This window comes from Onychomys torridus, chromosome 4, assembly GCF_903995425.1.
Source record: "Onychomys torridus chromosome 4, mOncTor1.1, whole genome shotgun sequence".
NCBI lineage: Eukaryota > Metazoa > Chordata > Mammalia > Rodentia > Cricetidae > Onychomys > Onychomys torridus.
In genome coordinates this window covers 150,177,609-150,197,023 of record NC_050446.1, presented here as the reverse complement: position 1 = coordinate 150,197,023, position 19,415 = coordinate 150,177,609, and the positions used below count along the sequence as shown (strand labels likewise).

At 43.7% G+C, this 19,415-nt stretch overlaps 1 protein-coding gene across 2 annotated transcripts in view; it reads left to right on the top strand.

Moving 5' to 3' along the window:
* Positions 1–10,745, top strand: part of Pcsk2 (proprotein convertase subtilisin/kexin type 2) — a 260,763-nt gene extending 250,018 nt beyond the window's left edge. For both annotated transcript variants that reach the window (XM_036184115.1, XM_036184116.1), the window contains exon 12: positions 10,039–10,745. In XM_036184115.1, coding sequence (XP_036040008.1) covers positions 10,039–10,525 — 487 coding nt within the window. In that variant the 3' untranslated portion in view covers positions 10,526–10,745. The remainder of the gene's footprint in view (positions 1–10,038) is intronic.
* The last annotated feature ends 8,670 nt before the right edge of the window (positions 10,746–19,415 follow it).

The window sequence follows — 19,415 nt, the reverse complement described above, 5'->3', positions numbered from 1 at the left end:
AGAGGCACCCTGTAATCCCTCATCATCTCCCTAAGAGCAATCACTATTCTAACTCCATAGACTGATTTACCTAATCTATATTTAATATAAATGGAACCTATTTATGTTCTCTTTTATATCTATATTCTTATGAGGAAAATTGTATTTATGAGATTTGACCACATTTAAGGTATGTAGTTTATCTTGACTGTTGAAGAGTGATCTATTGTGAGACTACCACTATTGTTCACTCTTATCTGTGGGACAAAGGAAAGACTTGATTTTATTCTACATGAGGTGGGCTGGGATTTAGAGAGGTCTGAGTGAGTTCTCCACACAGAAGCCACTGATTGTGTCAAGTACAGCTACTCTCCATCCCATTTCCCTGTGTGACAAGAGAATTGGTCAGTAAAGAGACCACTTCATTTCTTTCTATCATTACTACATATGTACCATGAAAATCACAGAATGTAAGTAAGTATTATTTGTGGGAGCAGGGCTAAAATAAGATATGACAGTGTAATATAAGCTGACTTGAGCTCACAATTCTCCTGCCTTCAGAGTGCTGGGATTGCAGATGTGTTCACCAGTATTATTTGAGTTTTAATAAATGCATGCAATTGGGAAGCTATCACCCATTAGACAGATGACATATCCCATCCACCTGGAAATGTTCCTTGTGTTCCCTTCCAATCAGGACACACACCCCACCAACAGCCCCTGTTGTTACTCCTCTCACTGTAGACTAGTCCTACCAGTTCCTGAATTTAGCTGGAATCAGACAATATAGGTGCTTCTGTTTCTGATTTATTTTGACCAACATTGAATTTGTGAGATGCAGCTACAATGTTGCATGTGGTAATCTCTCATTCTCTCCCACTGCTGAGTTTTCTGTTGTGAGAATCCACCTCTGAGCTTGGTGAGACTTAATCACACTAAGATGGCATCCTCTCCTCTGTTTCCCTTTGGTCTTGAATGCTCTTCAGCTTCTGTAGTCAGTTACCCGGACCTGAATTCAAATTTGAACCACACCAATTTAGACCTACCCACCAAGCTCTTGACCTTCCTGACCCCCGATTTCACCAGTTTCCAGTCTTTCTGATCTGACCCCTTGGCAGTATGGAATCTACAAACTCCATCTCAACATAATGTTTTTTAACTCATTAGGGAACATATAAAGGGTTACAAAGAAAGTCAATTTGATTGACAACATTACAGTGTTTCTAAAAGTCAGTTTGTGACAAAGCAGTGCACGTTATTTCCTTGAAACAAGAACTTCTAATGGACATCTAATTTATTATATGTATCTAATGTACACAAATAAATTCAGAGCAATGACTGGGAAAATGCCACTGCAGAGCCAGGCATAGTTCCACACACCTGTGGTCTCAGCACTGGAGAAACTGGGACCAGAGAATTACAAAGCCTAGGTTACATAGCAAGACTGTCTTTTTAAAAGGTTACTGCAAGGCGTATGCAATATAAGATGTGAAAAAGCTCTCACAATGGGGTGTGAGAAAGGGCTAAGACCACTCTGTATTGGGTCCTACATGCATGAACAAAACAGAAGCAAAGTCTTTCTTATACTTTAGTGAAAGTTAAGATGCAGGCTTTTTTCCCATGGGAACAAATATGCTTCTTAAGTTCTTTGGGCTCCAGAAGAGCATTTTCTTTTATCCTTTACCAGCACAATGGAACCAAAGCCTCTTTCTGAGAGGTGTTAGTGACACACAGTATAAAGCTGGCACATGGTGGGCACCTAGTCAATGTAACTTTGCCTCTTCTTTTCTTCCATGATTTCAAACACTCCTAGTTCACACTTGAGGAGAAGGTACAATAATAATCTCTTAAGACTCAGGAAGAAATAGTTGTCTGGTTTTTTGTGTGGATTCCAATTTGTGCTTTATGTTTAAAGCATCCTCCAATGGAAAGGTTTGGATGTTCATCCTCCAGTGAACTAGCATATTCTCATGGGAGACAATCCACCTGTGAGCAGGCATCCTCCCATAGGTGAGCGTCCTTCCACTGATGAGCATTCTCTGTAAATGAGCATTCCTGGGTGGATGAACATTTCCCTAGATGAACAGTCATTGGTGAGCATCCTCCATGGATGAACATCTTCCCTGATTGAGCATCCTCCCTGAATAAGCATCCTCCTTGGTTGAGCATCCTCCCATAGATGAGCATCCTCCCATAGATAAACATCCTCCCTGGATGAGCATCCTCACTGTCTACTCACTGAGTCCAAGAAAGTGGCATAAAACACATCCTTGCAGAACCCACACACTTTCCCCATGAGCCATTCCATTATCTCATAAAGCATCACTTCAGTCCATACTGAATAGGAAAGCAAAGACTCAGACCAAGACCCATGATCATCTAAAAGCACAAGCTCCAAGTGATTTTATAGATACATGCATCAGGTAAATGCCTTAAATACAGCCTCAGAGGTATCAAAATGCATCGGTGTTTAAGGGAAGAAAGGTTAGCACTTCCCCCTTGGACTGATTTGACCAAGAGCAAGCCCAAGTTTGAATTCTCCACTTCTCTCCATGTGTCTTGCATCTTTCTGCCATTATAGTTACTGGCCTGTCTGTGTTTGTGTCTGTGTCCTGTGTCTGTGACCATCACTATTGCTGTGTGTGTACCTATGCCTGCATGCTGCCTAAGCATCCCTAGCAAAGGACTTTGGTCTGCATTCATTAATCAGCATCACATGAGGAGGGGATGAGGGATGCTTTATAGAAATCTTTAACAGCTTTGCAGGGGATGGAGTTACTTGCTTCAACTGACCCTAAAGCATTCAATACTGCAAGCATGCCTCTATCAAATATCTCTATGCTGCTTCCAACATTACTGCAGATATTTGTTGTATAAGGTTGATTTTGGCCTGTTCACTGTTTTCAACAAATGATTATCATAACATACCTGCATTGCTCTCTGGACCAGATAATTTAAGGTTTAAGATAATTTAAGATTGAAGCTATCCATTAGCTTAAGCTGTAAAAGCAGATTACATGGGGAATCCAAGACAAGTAAGATTGGTTGTTATACTGTTCTCTTAAAAGTAAGTTAAACAGGCTGAGTACACAGCAAAATATCAGGCTAAATCTGAAGTGACCTCAGGTTGTATTCTTAACTTGGCTGTAAGGTCCAGAAAAAAAAAAAAAATGCAGTCTCTTAGAATGTAAAAGACAAAAATGGCTACTCGAAAGAGTTTCTGGAAGCTTTCACATTTGTATGTAGCCAGCATTAGCCTGGCAGATGTGTTCTATCACTGTTACCTCTTACAGATGAGGAGGCTGAGATGCAGAAGGCAGGAAAAATATGGTCAAGGTCAAGGGAGACCAAACCAGAACTAAAGGAAAAGGCAAGGCCCAGGCTCTTTTCACTATATGACTCTGACCTTAATTCATTGACCAAATATCCTACCATGTTCTTGGGCCCTATATCCAGCTCTGTGGCAGTCCTGCTGGGAGCTCAGTGGTGTCTTTATGAGTCAGGGGCTGGCAAAGGTTGAGGGCATGCTGATGGTCACCTAGCTACTGAGTGGCCAAGACTAGATTTGAATGGAGGCCATATGGTCCCTTCTGTGTCTCAGTGAGCTTTCACTAAAGGGGGTGATGCCTGGGGGTAAGGGGGTTTCCAATATGTCTCCTGAAGACTTTGAAAACCTACCTATGTAGTGGTTCCTCCCTGCACCCCTCCCCCCAAAAAACAATCCATAACTGCCATTGTTGATACTTTGTCACTGTGGCTCATCCAGTGTCCTCTGTAAGTAACTGAACAGAGAGCACGGGGACACGTGGCTGCCCGGGGCACTTAGGGCTCAACCCTATTCAGCAGAACTACCTGTACCTGAAGTCAGTTATAGAATTGTGTCTCTTGGTAGAGTTTAAAAAAAATTCTTGAGAAATTTGGGGATTATGAGGCTTTATGGGTAGTGACATGCTTTCTAGCTGCACCATCCAGAATAATAGTGGATGGCTGCGGAGCACTGGAGTGAGAGAACTGAGTGACTACAGTTTCCATTTGATCTGACTCCAAGTAGTTTACGCAGAGGTAGCCCACCAGTAGCTAGTGGCTAGTGTCGGCACCAAGACTCAGCTACAGTTCTCCTTGGCAGGAGAGTTGCTGTACAGGGCAAACAGAATGGGAAATGGCAATTTAGTAAGATCAGCTCCATGCAGAGTCTCAAGAATTCAAGGCTAGGACTGGCCAGTCCATGTTACAGCCTTGGACGTGTGCTTCTGTTGCTGGAGAGCCACTACCCAGTCCTCACACACAGACAGCATAGCATCATGAGAACTCAGAGGCCAGACAGGAGAGCTTGGTGGGCAGCGTAGGGTTGACCATGCCTTCTTGACACAGAAGACTCTGACAGCCTGGACTCACACTTGCAAGGAGCTTTGATGGAGGAATGAACAGCCTCCACAACTGCCACTTTCCATGACACTCAGGCTGCACAAAAACAGCTCATAAGGCAGAGAGGGCGCTAAGAGCAGTGACTGTCAGGTATATAGGTTTCCTCGGCATTTATCTTCCCAGAGAAGGAGTCAATCTGAAAAGCAATTTTCTAAAGAACTTTATCAAGAGACTCAGTGAAGGGTGCTCAAGGAGGATCAAAGGGAAAAGAAACCGGCTGTGACCAGCTGTGCCAGCCATGTGCAAAGAACAGAATGAACTTGGCTGCCCAGTCACCTGTGCAGAGGGGAGCACTAAGCTCAGGCTACTCCCACCTCCCACCCTCTGCTCACCCCAAGGGAACCATTGCTGCAGCTCCTCTGCTGAGTGTGTGTTCCAACAGAATTCCAGACAAATTTAAGGAAATGTGTTAAAACCTGATATGAATGCCAGAAGAGGCATGGAGGAGAAAGAAAAGAAGGGTGCTTTGCCCTTTAACACCTGTGCAGCCCTGCACAGCACTTCTGACACCCAGTGTCTCCCTATGACTAACGAAAGAATAACAATTAGACAGTTGAGGGTCCATGGCACAGGCATTCCATGGGGCACACTGAGAAATGCTGCTTCTAGGCAGGGGTCAACTGACTGCTTGCTTAAAGCAATATACAACAAGATAAAGGTATGAGCCGCCCCCAAGCCCCTGGGGTTTTCTTTAGAGGACTTAAGCACCAGGCTTTTGTGCATCTCCTTCTGTAAGGTCAGCTGCTCTGAAGCGTCTTGGTGAGTGTCTGCATTGAAGGTGTTCCAGAACATGGCCTACAAACAGACGCTCTATGACTATTCAAAAATATCTACTCCACAGCCACCGCCTGTTGTAACTTCTTCTGAGCTAACTCTTCCTAAGCACGGATCTTATTCTTTCATTTCATGTTTTCCTATTTTTTTTTTTATAAAAACAAGATGCCGCCACTGTAGTAAGACCAAAATACAAGTGAGGAGAAAAAAACTAAATAAATAAGAAATCCCTAAAAAATATAGTTATCACACAGTGTGGAGGCTTTGCTCCAGGACCATAGATGCTTAGGACATCAATGAATACTCCTGTAAAACAGTGTCCTAGTATGACCTGTGACACTGTGACACACTCCCCTGTGTGCTACACCTCATCTCTAGATAGGTATATAAAATAAAGTAAATGTTAAACAGATAGTTCTTATACTGTACTGACTATGAGCTAAGGTGCTCTTCTATGATTCTCTTTTTTCCTTTCTTTCTTTTAATTCTCTCATATAACCCCTCCTTTCCTCTCCTCCTAGTCACACACACACACACACACACACACACACACACACACACACACACACATCCCTGATTCCCTTCAGTAAAGGGCAGGCCTCCCAGGGATATCAACCTAACCAAGGCATAACAAGTTACAATAAGACTAGGCACAAGTCCTCATGTCAAGGCCAGACGAGGCAACTCGGTAGGAGGAAAAGGGTCCCAAAAGCAGGCAAAAGAGTCAGAGACAGCCCCTACTCCCACTGTTAAAAGTCCCATAAGAACACCAAGCTACACAACCATAAAATATATACAAAGGACCAAGATCAGACCCATACAGGTTCCCTGTTGGTCCATTCAGTCTCTGAGCCCCAGTGAGCCCTGGTTAGTTGATTCTGTGGACTGTGTTTTCATGGTGTCTTTGACCCCTCTGGCTCCTACAATTCTTCCCCCCACCCTCTTCTAAAGGATTTCCCGAGCTCTGCCTGTAGGCCTACCTCTAATTCTTAGACAATCAAAGAAATATGTTCCATTTTGTCAAAAGGAAGTAATGTCACTTTTCTGCCAAAATTTCTACAAACTCACTTGAAAAGTGAACATCCCTGAGTTACTCCAGTCCCTAAGTATCCTGAATACAACTGGAACAGAAAAACAACTTCTCTGTGACCAGAGGTTCATCTCCTATGTGGACTGAATCATTAAGATAATACAGTACTAGAGGTGGGTGGTAGTATTTTGTTTTGTTTTGTCTTGTCTTATTTATTGTTTTGTGACAAGGCCTTTATATGTAGCCCAGCATCAACTCAAACTTGTTATGTAGCCCAGGCTAGCCTGAAACTCCTCCTGTTAGGGCCCTGTATGCTGGGATTACAGGTATGAACCTCTACACCCAACTAATAATGATTTGTGTTCAGCAGATAATAAGTGAGTTCTGTGGCATCAAGGGCAGTTATTACAGGGAACATCCTAGTTGTTGGTTTGTGAGTATCCTTATTGAACTTTTCAAGGGAACCCATAATACAAGGTAGGAGTAAAATATAACATTCAGACTCATACCACACATCTTCCTGGCATCATTCTTTGCAAATCCCAGACCGCTCAGAGTCCACTTTTGAAAGTCCATCTTCTAGACCTGCTCCTATCTTCACAGAAACCCCACAGCAGACTATAGAATTTCCCTAACACCATAAGGTGCCCGCCATTCTAGAGCCCACCAAAAGGATGACCAGAAATCCTGCACTGCCAAATCTACATTCTCCCAGGACCTATGAGCCAGGAAGAAACTGACAACCATAAAAACAGAAGCCCAGGAACTCTCTCACATCTTGTTCTCCTTATCAGGTTCAAATTCAACAACAACAAAAACAAAAACAAAAAACAAAAAACAGTTTCCACTTCTCATGTGTAGGAGTAATTATCAAATCAATGAATAAAAAGTTAATTAAATTAAAAATTAAAGTATAGTTTCAGCTCTTCACTCATGCTAGCTGCATTTTAAGTGTTCTGTTGCCACATGTAGCCAGTGCCTACTGTCCTGGAGTGCACAGGTACAGAACACTTCCTCCACAGTAGAAATTTCTATAAGTCAGTGCCAACCCAGTCATTTAAAAATACACTCTGTATACACACGTGAATATAACCTGACTTCCAAGGCTGTTTTTATGACTGCTTGCCAACAAATTCTCAAGAGCCTAGGACCAAAAGGCCATTTCCCCCACCACCCCTGGCTCTCCATAACCAGTGGCTGCTTCCTTTGTTAAGGAGCTTTGATGCTGCCTCGCACATGGAAACATGTATTTTCTACCTGAGTTACTTTGACAGTTGCCATGATAAAGTACCCTACCCAAAGCAACTCATCAAGCTACCATTCAAGGTCACAGACTGTCATGGCAGAGAAGTCACAACAGTGGTAGTAGCTTGAGGCAACTGGTCAAGTTCCATCCATAGTCAAGAAGCAGAGAATGGTGAATGCCAGGACCCAGCTTATCATACAACCCAGGGTCCCCATCCAGATAATGGTAACAACAACTGACCTAATCAAGATAATTCCTCAGAAACATTATCAGAGGCTAATCTGAGTCCAAACGATCCCTCCCAGATGTGCCTGGAGCCTTGTGTCTGTCCTAGCTGGTTCTGGAGCCAGTGTTAATTGCCAATTGACATCCAATGTTAACCATCACAATTTTCAAGTGGCTCAGGAGAGTATGCCTTGATTAATCAAACACATCATGTGCTTCTAAAAACCCTCTCGGGCTTGTGATCTCAGTTCCAAGGGTACTACAGAATTAGGCTTGGCACCAAGTTGATGTGTGATGAGCATCTTTTTGTAGATGTGTTCTACAAGATGCATGTTTTAAAATACCTACCATTCCTTAAAAACAAACAAACATGTATTATTTGGAGCTCTAAATGCAAAGCCATGTAGAGAGGGGGTGCTCCATAGACAAGGAGTCGGGGAAGAGCCCTGACAAATACTATGTGGCAGGCACTGTGGCTGGTGCTTTTACACAGTCATTAACCTCAAGAGTCCACCTGTAATAGTGACACTTCAAACACATAGTTTTCTAATCTCTCATGACCCGTAAGTATAGAAGCTGTATCCTAATTCAAATAAGTGTAGTTTTCCCATCGCACCATGTGGTCCCAAGTAATCTGTGTCTAGTACAGGAAGCTTGGAGCTTTGCACAAAGACATTCTTCAAGGACGAGGTGCTCTGTAATTGGAAAGGTGGCATGGAGAATGCCTGGGCTGGCCTCCCAGGGTCTCCAACTCTAGTCAAACACACTCCCAGAGTGGCCAGATCTTTCACTAGAAAGAATTAAACCAACTTCAGCATTTTTAGTGGTAGAACAGTTGAGCATCCCTAGTCTAAGAATCAAACATGCTCTGAGATTCCACATGATACCCTAAGTGGAAAATCTCACACTGGCTCTCATGTGACAGATTCTAGTCAAAGCATCACTGCATAGATAAAAATATTATTTATGATTACCTTCAGGATGGCATACAAGGATATGAAACATACATGAGTTCTCTATTTAGCCTTGGCTTCCCTCTCCACAATGCATAAGCACATATTCCAATATTCCAAATCTAAAGTACTTCTAGTCCCAAGCCTTTGCAATAGGGAGTATTCAGTCTGTAGGAACCATTAAACCAGCAGCAGCTCCCACTCATCAAGATCCATAGCACTTTAAACAAAAGGCACAATGGAGACTTCCTTTTGCAGTATCAATGCAGTTATCTGTCAATGCAGGGGCTCATAACTGGGCAAAGTGCTGAGAATAAGTGATACTGAGTGCTCAGCCCTAAATGAAACACTTGTACCAAATCCCCAAGACTCAGAAAACCCGGGGGAAGAGAGGACAGAATGTAAGAACCAGAGGATAAGGGAGAAAGGTGTGAAATGCTGGTCTCTGGCCTTGACATGGCCGTTGCACTCCTAAATGCACAGCAGCTGTGCTCACCTGCACACAACCTGCACAAGCTGGAGCCCTTAACATTCCAGCCAAGATAAGAGAGGGCCCAGTGGGCCTCCACCCCTTCTTGAGGAGCTTCTGGCAACTGATAGATGCTCTGGGAAGGAAAGGCATTTTTATTCAGGGTGTGGCCACTGTAGGTCACCCATGCTCTAGTGGACAGCTCCACATCTATGTATGTACAGGCAGCATTAAGTGGACTTAGTGAGTTGGCTTTTTTTTAAAAGTACATGAAAGTAAAAAGGGGGACATGTTGGGGCAGTGGGATGGGGAATGAGGGGGGTAGATACAATAAAGATACATTGTATACATGTAAGAAATTGACAGAGAACAAATTTTAAATGTTCTTTAAAAAAGAAAAAGGAAGTCATTATGAACTTTTGCCTCCCTCTGAGCTGCTCCTAAAGTTAACCCTAGGACAAAAGACCTTGCCAGTTTGGAACACTGGGTCATTCCACTAAGAAACAGGGATGCCAGAGAACATTTATGGAACACATCTTGTCAGTCATTGGTAGAGAACTGTCCCTGAGGAACTAAATCCCTGACACCTTTAGGTGTCCTTCACACAGACTAAGCAGATGCCCCTGATGTTGGTAGAGAAGAAGCTGGGAGACAGCTGAAGTGGAAGGTGGTCAGACTACGTGAGAGCTGGAGTTGCAGGTGACTCAGAGAGGGCTTAGATGTAAGGACACCAACAGTGGCTACCTTCCCTTCACAGGGAAGGTTCTATGCTTGGATTCACTGCTGATGTGAAAATCAAAACCCAAGTCAGTCTCAATAATTAATCTCAAAGCACTTTCTCTCCCCCCACCCCACCCCTACAGACGGTGTCTTGAAAGCCCTTCTCATGACCTGTATACCTTCTCTTACCAAATCTCCCCTCTCTCTCTGCCCTCAGGAAAATACCACCCACTGGCAAGTTGGTACTGACCCTCCAAACAAATGCATGTGAGGGGAAAGAAAACTTCGTACGCTACCTCGAGCATGTCCAAGCTGTCATCACAGTCAATGCGACCAGGAGAGGAGACCTGAACATCAACATGACCTCCCCCATGGGCACCAAGTCCATTTTGCTGAGCCGGCGTCCAAGAGATGACGACTCCAAGGTGGGCTTTGACAAGTGGCCTTTCATGACCACCCACACCTGGGGGGAGGATGCCCGAGGGACCTGGACCCTGGAGCTGGGCTTTGTGGGCAGTGCACCACAGAAGGGATTGCTGAAGGAATGGACCCTGATGTTACATGGCACACAAAGTGCCCCGTACATCGATCAGGTGGTGAGGGATTATCAGTCTAAGCTGGCCATGTCCAAGAAACAAGAGCTGGAGGAGGAGCTTGACGAAGCCGTGGAGAGGAGTCTGCAAAGCATCCTGAGGAAGAACTAGGGCCATGCTTCCATCTCCACCACCCCCTCCTCCCTGTTTCTGCCTCTGTCCTTGCTCCAGCATCCTGGCAGCCACCAGCCACCCAGCAATACCTGTTACCCCCACACAAGCCACCCCAGCCTGGTCTGCAGCTTTGCTCAGTGTCCATGATCCTTTTCACTACAATGGAAGCAATCGTTTTTATTCTGTAGCCCAAATATAGCGTTCCTACCAACATCTATGTCCTATGTGTGACTTGACCTTTATTTCTGCCACATAAATGGGTGTTACGCTGTAAACAAAACAAGGACAGCTTTGCCCTCGATTTTTTTTCATATCTGCGAAGGAAAAAGAATGCACCTAAAAAGCCACACTTGGTGTCTCAAGAACAACTGTGGTCTCAGCTGAGGTGTTGTTACACAGCATGGGAATGAAAGGTGACAGAGGGTGAACTCCCCAGCTCTAGCACAGGGGTGGGTGGTGGCTTGAACTAAGCAAGACTATTCGGGGCGGTAAATTGAGATACATGATGAAAAAGATGCTGTCCCCAGGGAATCCTAAATACTGGACAGGGTGAGAAAATTTAAAAGACATGAGCATTGAAAATTTACCACCAGTACCCAGCCCGTGTTCCTTCTGTTCTGCCAGGATGACATAAAACTGAGACATGTGGCTCTTCTGTCAGCAGCGGCTGCTCTGAGTCGGGATAGAATTAACTGGAGCAGCCAGCATGCCTCTCTCACACAGAGTTCATCCACACACCTTCAGTTTTCTGGTACTCTCTGCACAGTCATCCAAGAGAGAAAACTACCAGGGGTTTCTAGCAGCTGTTTGACACGGGGCAGTTTACTAGTTTTAGAAACAGGAACATTCATTTTCCCGAGTTTTAGACCCCGTGATGTGATACAACCAGAGGCAAAATTTTTTTGGTTTTGTTTTGGTTTTTGGTTTATTGTTGATAACTTTGCCCACACCCACTTGAGCTTTGATTTCCCAAAAGTATCACGGGAGTACAACATCTCCCTCCCTCAAGTTGTGATTTCAGTGATGTACTGGGAAATGGGCCTCTGTTCCAGAAGAGGCCAGTAGATGAAACAGGTACATCAGAAGACCCCCAAGTGACCACATTCAAGTAGACCTATGGTGTCAAGGAGCCTGTTCCACTGAGAGGGACGCGTGCCACCTCATTCCCCATAACTGGGGGCCAGAAGGGAGCAAGAGACAACCTCTTTTAGGAAAGCACATATCATCTTGGCAACTCAAACCCATGAGAATATCTAACAAGCATCCCAAAGGGGAGAGTTGTCAACCTTCAAAGACACCATCCCATTCCCGAACAGTTTCTACCAAAGTAACCCATTGTCACTTGGTGTCCCTATCCAGGGATTGGCTTCTTGCTCAAATCTCAGTGTTCAGTCATCCCACCCTCCACGCCCCACCCCCCATGCCCAACCACCCAGGCTCTCACCCTCCCTCCCCTTGAAGTACGCAGAGTCTGGGGTTACTTTACTGAAGTACTGGGGGTCCATTCCCTGAGGGGGCCAATTTAAGAGAGAATTCTGGAAAGCTTGTCTCCTTTTTTCCACCATAGTAACAAGAATTTTGTCTTCTCTGACACCTTGTAACTTGCCCTGTGTCATGCTTTTGAGTGTAATAATATTTATTATTTTTAAAAGAAATTTATTACTTGTTGCAAAGGTCTTTTTAAACCACCTTAGATTTAAAGAAAAAAAATGGTAATCATTGAAAATTCATTTCACATTAATGGTCTGGAAATAAACCAAAGGACATTACGTGTGCATGTATATATAAGTGCACACAGAACTATATATACATATGTAGACTATATACATGTGTATATGTGTGTATATATATACTTGTATAAATGTACATACACACATATACCTAAATATGTGTGTATTCTGTATGTATTGAAGAAACAGATACCATATACATCTCTAAAAGAGTATTCAGAAAATATCATAATGATTCTGGCTGAATAAAAAGCCAGTGGAGATTCAGGTAAAATATCTGTTCATCTCTTCCCACTATAACACCTCTGTAATTTTGAAGCTTTCTGTATAAACATTGTCTTATATAAGCAGCAGAAATATGAAATAGTTGTCCATATTTTGACATTTGTGGTATAATTTATGAAATCAGAGAGTAACTTATCAGCTTCTTAATAGAAATGGCAAGTTTTGATATGAGTATATAGTATATAAAGGTATATAATGCTAAATATAAATATTTGGTCTTTTTTTTCATTTTCGGCATCAGTATTACCACAAAACTATGTCTAGATAGTGATGTTTTTATGATGCCCCTGATTCTAATGCAATAGACAGTTATTTATTTTAAAAACTGAAAATAAGCAAATAACAATCAGGTTAATATTGTTACTCCGTGACAAAAGTTTATAAGGAAATTTTAAAAAAATATATATTGTAAATTAGGGGGCTCAACAATAAAATATACCTTCCAGAAAATATGTGGGATGCGCTGTATCTTATACAAAACACTTCCACGCATTGTAGGAGCCAAAGCTAGATCTTAAAAGCCTGCTTTAGCAAATATGCATGACAGATGTGTAATTAGCAGATAAGTCACATGCAAATTATGATCAACAGCAGCATTTCTGAGACTCCAGTTATATTTGGTAGTGGGCTGTAAATTCAGTGTAGATAATCAATACCAGAACTTCTAACAGGAGAGAGAGTAAGTCAATCACATATATTAAGTACTGTTTCTTGGGGCACCTGCTCCCAGTGTGAGTGTGTGTGTGTGTGTGTGTGTGTGTGTGTGTGTGTGTGTGTGTGTGTTGGGGGAGGAGGGGACTGAGAAGGAGAGAGAAAGAGAGTAAAGGTAAGCATCTTTCTGCCTGCTGGTCTGTACTGGTCCATGATGTAAAATGTATGTCTTATTGTGGGCCATGATCAGAACTCTTTTAGAGCGGAGCATGGTAGCACCCATCTTTAATCCCAACATTTGCAAAACAGAGACAGGCAGACCTTGGTGAATCAGAGGCCAGCCTGGTCTACATAGTGAGTTCCAGGATATCCAGGACTATAGAGAGAGATGCTGTCTCAAAAAAAAAAAAAAAAAAAAAAAAAGTCTTTCAGAAAGATGATTCTAGAACACATTAAGCTAAACGAAGTTATACTATAATAACAAACAGACACAGAATCTCAGTGGCTTAATGCAAAGGTTTATTTATCATTCCCATGAGTTCACATGAGGGTTTAGGTAACTCCAAAGCTGCAGATCCCCATGCCCTGAGAAGGGATCTAGGCCATTCAGTCTCATGCTTTGCTGTCTGAACATGGGGTTGCTAAAATCACCAGGCAGCTTCTCATCCTCCCTCTCTGCTCAGGAGGATGTGCATAGACTCTCACCCACAGCACCAGCCAGTTCTCATCTATGAACTTCCATGAACAGTGGACAACTGGGAAACATAGGACAACTAATGAGCTACTCAGTGGACATGGGATCCCCTACCATGGTGCCTGATCTGTAAAATAAGTTCTTAATTCTGATTTACACAGTAACCTCTCCTCATGGGTGGTACTGTGCATTATTGCAAACTAATTGTACCTCACCACCATGTGACCATATGTTAATTCTAAACATTGTTTTAAAGTAATTCATTGTAAACCATTTATAATATTCTATGGTCCTATATTTATTAAACTCAATTATTAAAACTTCAAGTGAGCCTATGACTAAAAACAGATGTGGAAAGATATAACGCCCAAAGTTTGGCCTTGTGACATTGAAACACTACAAACTAATACTTATGTTCATGCAATGATACCCTAAATATTAAGGTTTGAGTGTGTGTGTGTGTGTGTGTGTGTGTGTGTGTGTGTGTGTGTGTGTTCTCTTTGTTCACTCTTTTCCTTAATTTGTTTCACGTGTATGCACATTTTACCTGGGTGTCTATTGGATCCTTTGGAACTGGGGTTACAGAAGGTTGTAAGCCACCGTATGGATGCTGGGAATTGAACCTGGGTCCTCTGCAAGAACAACAAGTGCTCTTCACAGCTGAGCCATCTCTCCAGCCCCATTTTTAAAAAAATCTTATGGAGTTATTGCTCTATGCCATCATTACCCTTGTCATTATAAATTAAACATGGGTTTCCATATGATGAATGCATCCATTGATTCAAGTGATTATATAGAAACCACAGAGTGCAAAACCATATAATCAAGTACTTTATAGTTAGATGGAAAGAGAAATGCTAAATTAGGAGATGTGTTGAATTCTTTTGTTGCTGTTGTCTTGGGGTTTTGTTGTTGTTGTTGTTTTGTTTTGTTTTGTTTTTTTGGTTTTTTTTAGTGTGTTGAATTCTTGTGTTGAAATACTTCATAACCAGGGTGTTTACAGATGCAAGAATCTAATTTGCTTTTTAGAAATAATAAAAATAAAACTACAAAGATTTTAGAAAAAGTGGACATACACTTTAAATCAGTAACATCAGCACATGTCTCCTGGGCCAGTGCAAATGATGTGGTGTGCCTAGTAAAATGGTCCTCTGCCTCTGAGAAAGGAATGAGTTGATAGAAAGGGTGGGGAAAGGACACTCAGCCTCTGGGGGTTAAACACGTGGAGAGACAGGCGGCGGGAGCTGGCATAGAGAGACTAGCACCCAGGAGAATCCCAGTCTCTGAAGAATGGGAGTCTATTGAGAACAGAGGCAGTGCAGTGGGTAAGCCACGCCTAGAGACCACCCCCTGAATACCGCCCCCTGCCAATGGCCCCATCCATGTCCTTCCAGTGTTTCCTTCAACTTCCCAAGAAGATTAACTGCATCTTAAGGGATGGACACACACACACCTAGATCCAGAAGAAGAGCTCTTTCTATTAAAAATTAGTCAGTGACCAATGGAGTTTTTCCTTTAGTCTCTTATTTTCAGTAAACCCTTTCCTTTCATCTAAAAAGCTGATCAGATTTGGTTTCAGATTTCTACGGAATCAAAAAGCAAATCTGATCTGGAGGTAAATTCTCTGGGCCACAGTGCTAACTCAGCCCAGGGAGGTGAGGGCTCTGTGTTGCGGACCTCCTAACTCAGCCTGGGTGAACTGGGGCAGGGGGAGGGTGAGAAGGCAGTAAGAAATCTCAGCCCAGAGAGGTCAGAGGTCAGAGAAGTCCACAGTCCAATAAAGATGCTTCAGATCCCCTACATCTAATGTCAACTCTCAACCTATTTATATCAAGGAATCTCCTGACCCCTTGGCCTTCTGATCCTAGCATGGAGTGTCTTACCCACTGCCTTATCAAAATCCTGCACCCAAGAGAACATCCCATGACCTATTCCCAGCTGGATGCTAAAAGTTACCATTTTCCCTAGTGATCCCAGGCCTCAGACCACTGACTGGTCACAGGATGCACACAAGCAAGTAAAGAGGTAAGTGTGGCTGCTTAGGCACCAACACCATGGAGTTATTACCCCAGGGATGAATGTCAACTCAAAAGTCCTCTCTCTCTCTCTCTCTCTCTCTCTCTCTCTCTCTCTCTCTCTCTCTCTCTCTCTCACACACACACACACACACACACACACACACACATACACACACCAGTGTGGCTTTTTGTGGCACTTATTTGCTAATATCCAAACCTGAGAAAGTGCAGGCATCTGATGATGCTCTTGGTCATTAGTATACCAAATACTGTATGCATTTTGAGGTCACTTCATTCACCAATATGCCCCAATCACAAATCTATGACAGAAAATTTTTTAGGATAAACATGATTGTAATGGTTACTTCAGATCCTCCCCTGTGGGGGTCCTCTCTCCCTCTGGGCCCATTAGCCACCAGGTCGAGAGGGTGACAGAAAGCTTTGGCAGCCCATGAGCATGAATGGAGACAGCCCTCTGAGAGACAGATTTCAATGAATCAGCTCAATCTTATTCCAGAGGATAAGGCATATATAGAATTGGGGAGCCTGGTGACAAACCCTAATTTGCATTAAGTGGCATGGTCCTATCACAAGGCTTAGTATGTAGCAACAGGGACCTATAGCAGATCCTTAGCACGAGACTTCTCAGCAGGGATCTATGCCAAAGGTCAAACTAAAGATGAATCAGGCATCTGGTTTAGAGACAGTTTTTAGATAAAGTCAATCCTCCAGGCCCAGGGACATTCTCCAGATAAGGGCAGGTAGAGAGCAGGAAGCTTTGCTGGAGGAAGGGAGCTCTATGTTGCTGAGCTATTGCAATAAGCTACTAGGCCATGGGGAGGCTGCAACCCCTGACCAGCCAGCAATGTCTTCCAACACTTCCATGTAAGCTTCAAGTCACTAAGGAAGCATCTGCATGGAATTTTCCAACATGAAGGCAGGGATGCAGGTCAGAATCACCTTCTAGTGTTCTAAGCTGAGGTCATGGGAGGCCCTATAGGTGCTTTCCTGATGTCAGGAAGGTAGCTAGCTACAGCCATGGACTGAATCCAGGCACAGCCTGTGTTTGTAAGCACAGCCTTGTTGGAAACACATTCCTGCTTATCTTTGTTTTGTCTGTGCTGTATTACAACAGCAGGGTTTAGTAATTATAACGGAAGACACTATGTGATGTTTATTTATTTATCTATCTATTTATTTATTTGCTCTGTGTGTGTATGTGTTTGTGTGTGTGTGTGTGTGTGTGTGTGTGTGTGTGTGTGTGTGTGTGTGTGTGTTCATGTGTGTGTTTGGAGGTCAGAGGTTGATGACAGGCATCTTTCTCAAATTGCTCTCCACCTTTTCTTTTTTATTGTTGTTTCTTCTTGTTGTTGTTTTTGTGGTCTCTCACTTGAACTTGGAGTTCAACTGGCTGGTCAGCAAGACCCAGGGATCCTCCTGTGTCCACCTCCCCAGCTCTAGGATCACAGGTATGTTCCACCACATCTGGATTTTTTTTAAGTAGGTGCTCAAGCTAGCTCTCAGGTCCTCCTGCTTGTGCAGCAAATACTTGCCTGACTGAGGCACCTCCCCAGCCCTTTAAAGAAGCAGGCTGCCAGCCTCTCCCCTGTGTCTCCTTGGCCCACTAGGAAGCCACCTGTGTGGTTTCCCTAAACACCAAAAGCGGATTGTTCTGTCCACCTGCCTATACTGTTCACCAGCTTAGGAGACCCAGCAGACCTACTCAGAGCAGGCCAGAGGGGCAGAAATGCCCCAGGGTCAACCTTAACTAGAAAAGAGCGGAAACAGGTGGTGCAGTAGCTCAGCCTCCTCACCTCTTGTTGGAGCAACATAAAGATTTTCTAGCCAGTCTCTTAAGAGGTCCCCAACAGGATGGAGTCAACTTGCCCACAGGGATCGCTTCCCTATCAATGCATCCTGTTCAACACATCTTTTCCCTCTCACATGCCCATTCCTTCACCAGTCAGGAAACAGAAACCAGAACAGTGAATTTAACAGAGAGAATTTAGGAACATAGTACCACAAACTGGGTGAAAGAATTGTTAGTTGATTCAAAAGACTAAAGAGAACATTAAGTAGCACATGGCTCCAGGTCTGTGAGTTATGTGGGAGTCTCAGCCATCCAGCCTCTAAGGGGATAGCTGGGCCTGTCTCATCCATGGCGCCAGGAAATGGACCTTAAAGAAGGTAACCTATGCCTGAGCAGGATAAAGCCAGAATCATCAACTCTGGTGGAGGTACACACATATAGGTGTGGACATGACAGCTGGTCATCTGAGTTAGGGGTAGGGGCTTCAGTTCTCCCTCAGGATAGCTGATGTTTCTTGAACACGAACCCGTACCATTTTACCTTGCAAAATCAATACCTAGGAAGTGGGCCTATTGCTCACTAGTAGAGTGTTTTCCCAGCATCCCTGAGTCCCTGAATGTGGATCCCCACTAAACACAAAGGGAAAGCAATGCTTAGAGGCCTTTTGAGGACTCAGTGCTTTTAATCTGTTCTCAAACTCTGGGTGCATGAAAAGCCCAGGTAGCCAGGGTGGTGCTAGACAAGGAATTAAGATATATATACGAACAGGATAGAATTAATATCATTTGGACCCCCAGATCTCTAAGGAGGGCTAAACAGGTCAGTATGACCTCTGAGGCCACTGAAATGAGGCAGATTTATGCAAATGCTAAAGCAACTGAAAACCAGACTCAGTGGCTGCTCATGAGGGAGCAGGCTAAGGGAGAATGCTTCTGTTCAGGCAGCCAGAACAGAACACCACAGATCAGGGTGCTTCTGGAGAACAGCAACTGCTCCCTGACACTGACGGAGATGATGGCAGATTTGGGGGTCCAATGAAAATCTGCTCCCCAGTTTTTAGACAGCACCTTCTAATTTAACCCCACTTGATGGTGGGGCATCCCTAGGGACTCTTTAAGTTTTTAAGAGTATTAAGTCCATTCATGACTGTTGCTCTTCCAGCTGCCGTCACTTTAGGGGTATAAATCTGGGGGGTACTGGGACACTCAGACAATAGCCGAGGCATTACCAGGGTGGTATGGACAGAAACGGTCAACAAACAGCAAGGAGTGGGTCTTTCTCCTCTTGCAGCCCTGTACCCCTTTCCCATTGCCCTCTGTGGTGGTTTGAATATGAATGGCCCCTATAGACTCAGTGTCTGAATGTCCATAGGGAGTGGCACCATTTGGAAGAATGACCTTGTTGGAGGAAGTGTGTCACTGTGGAGGTGGGCTTTAGGTCTTATGTGCTCAAGCTACTCCCAGTGTGGCACACAGTCTCCTTCTGCTGCCTGCAGATCAAGATGTAAAACTCTCAGCTCCTTCTCCAGCACCATTTCTACCTGCATGCTGCCATACTTCTCACTATGTTGACAACAGACTGAACCTCTGAAACTGTAAGCCAGTACCAGTTAAATGTTTTCCTTTATAAGAGTTACCATGGCCATGGTGTCTCTTCACAGCAATAGAGACCCTAAGACCCCCTCCAACAGTGCTTCCCA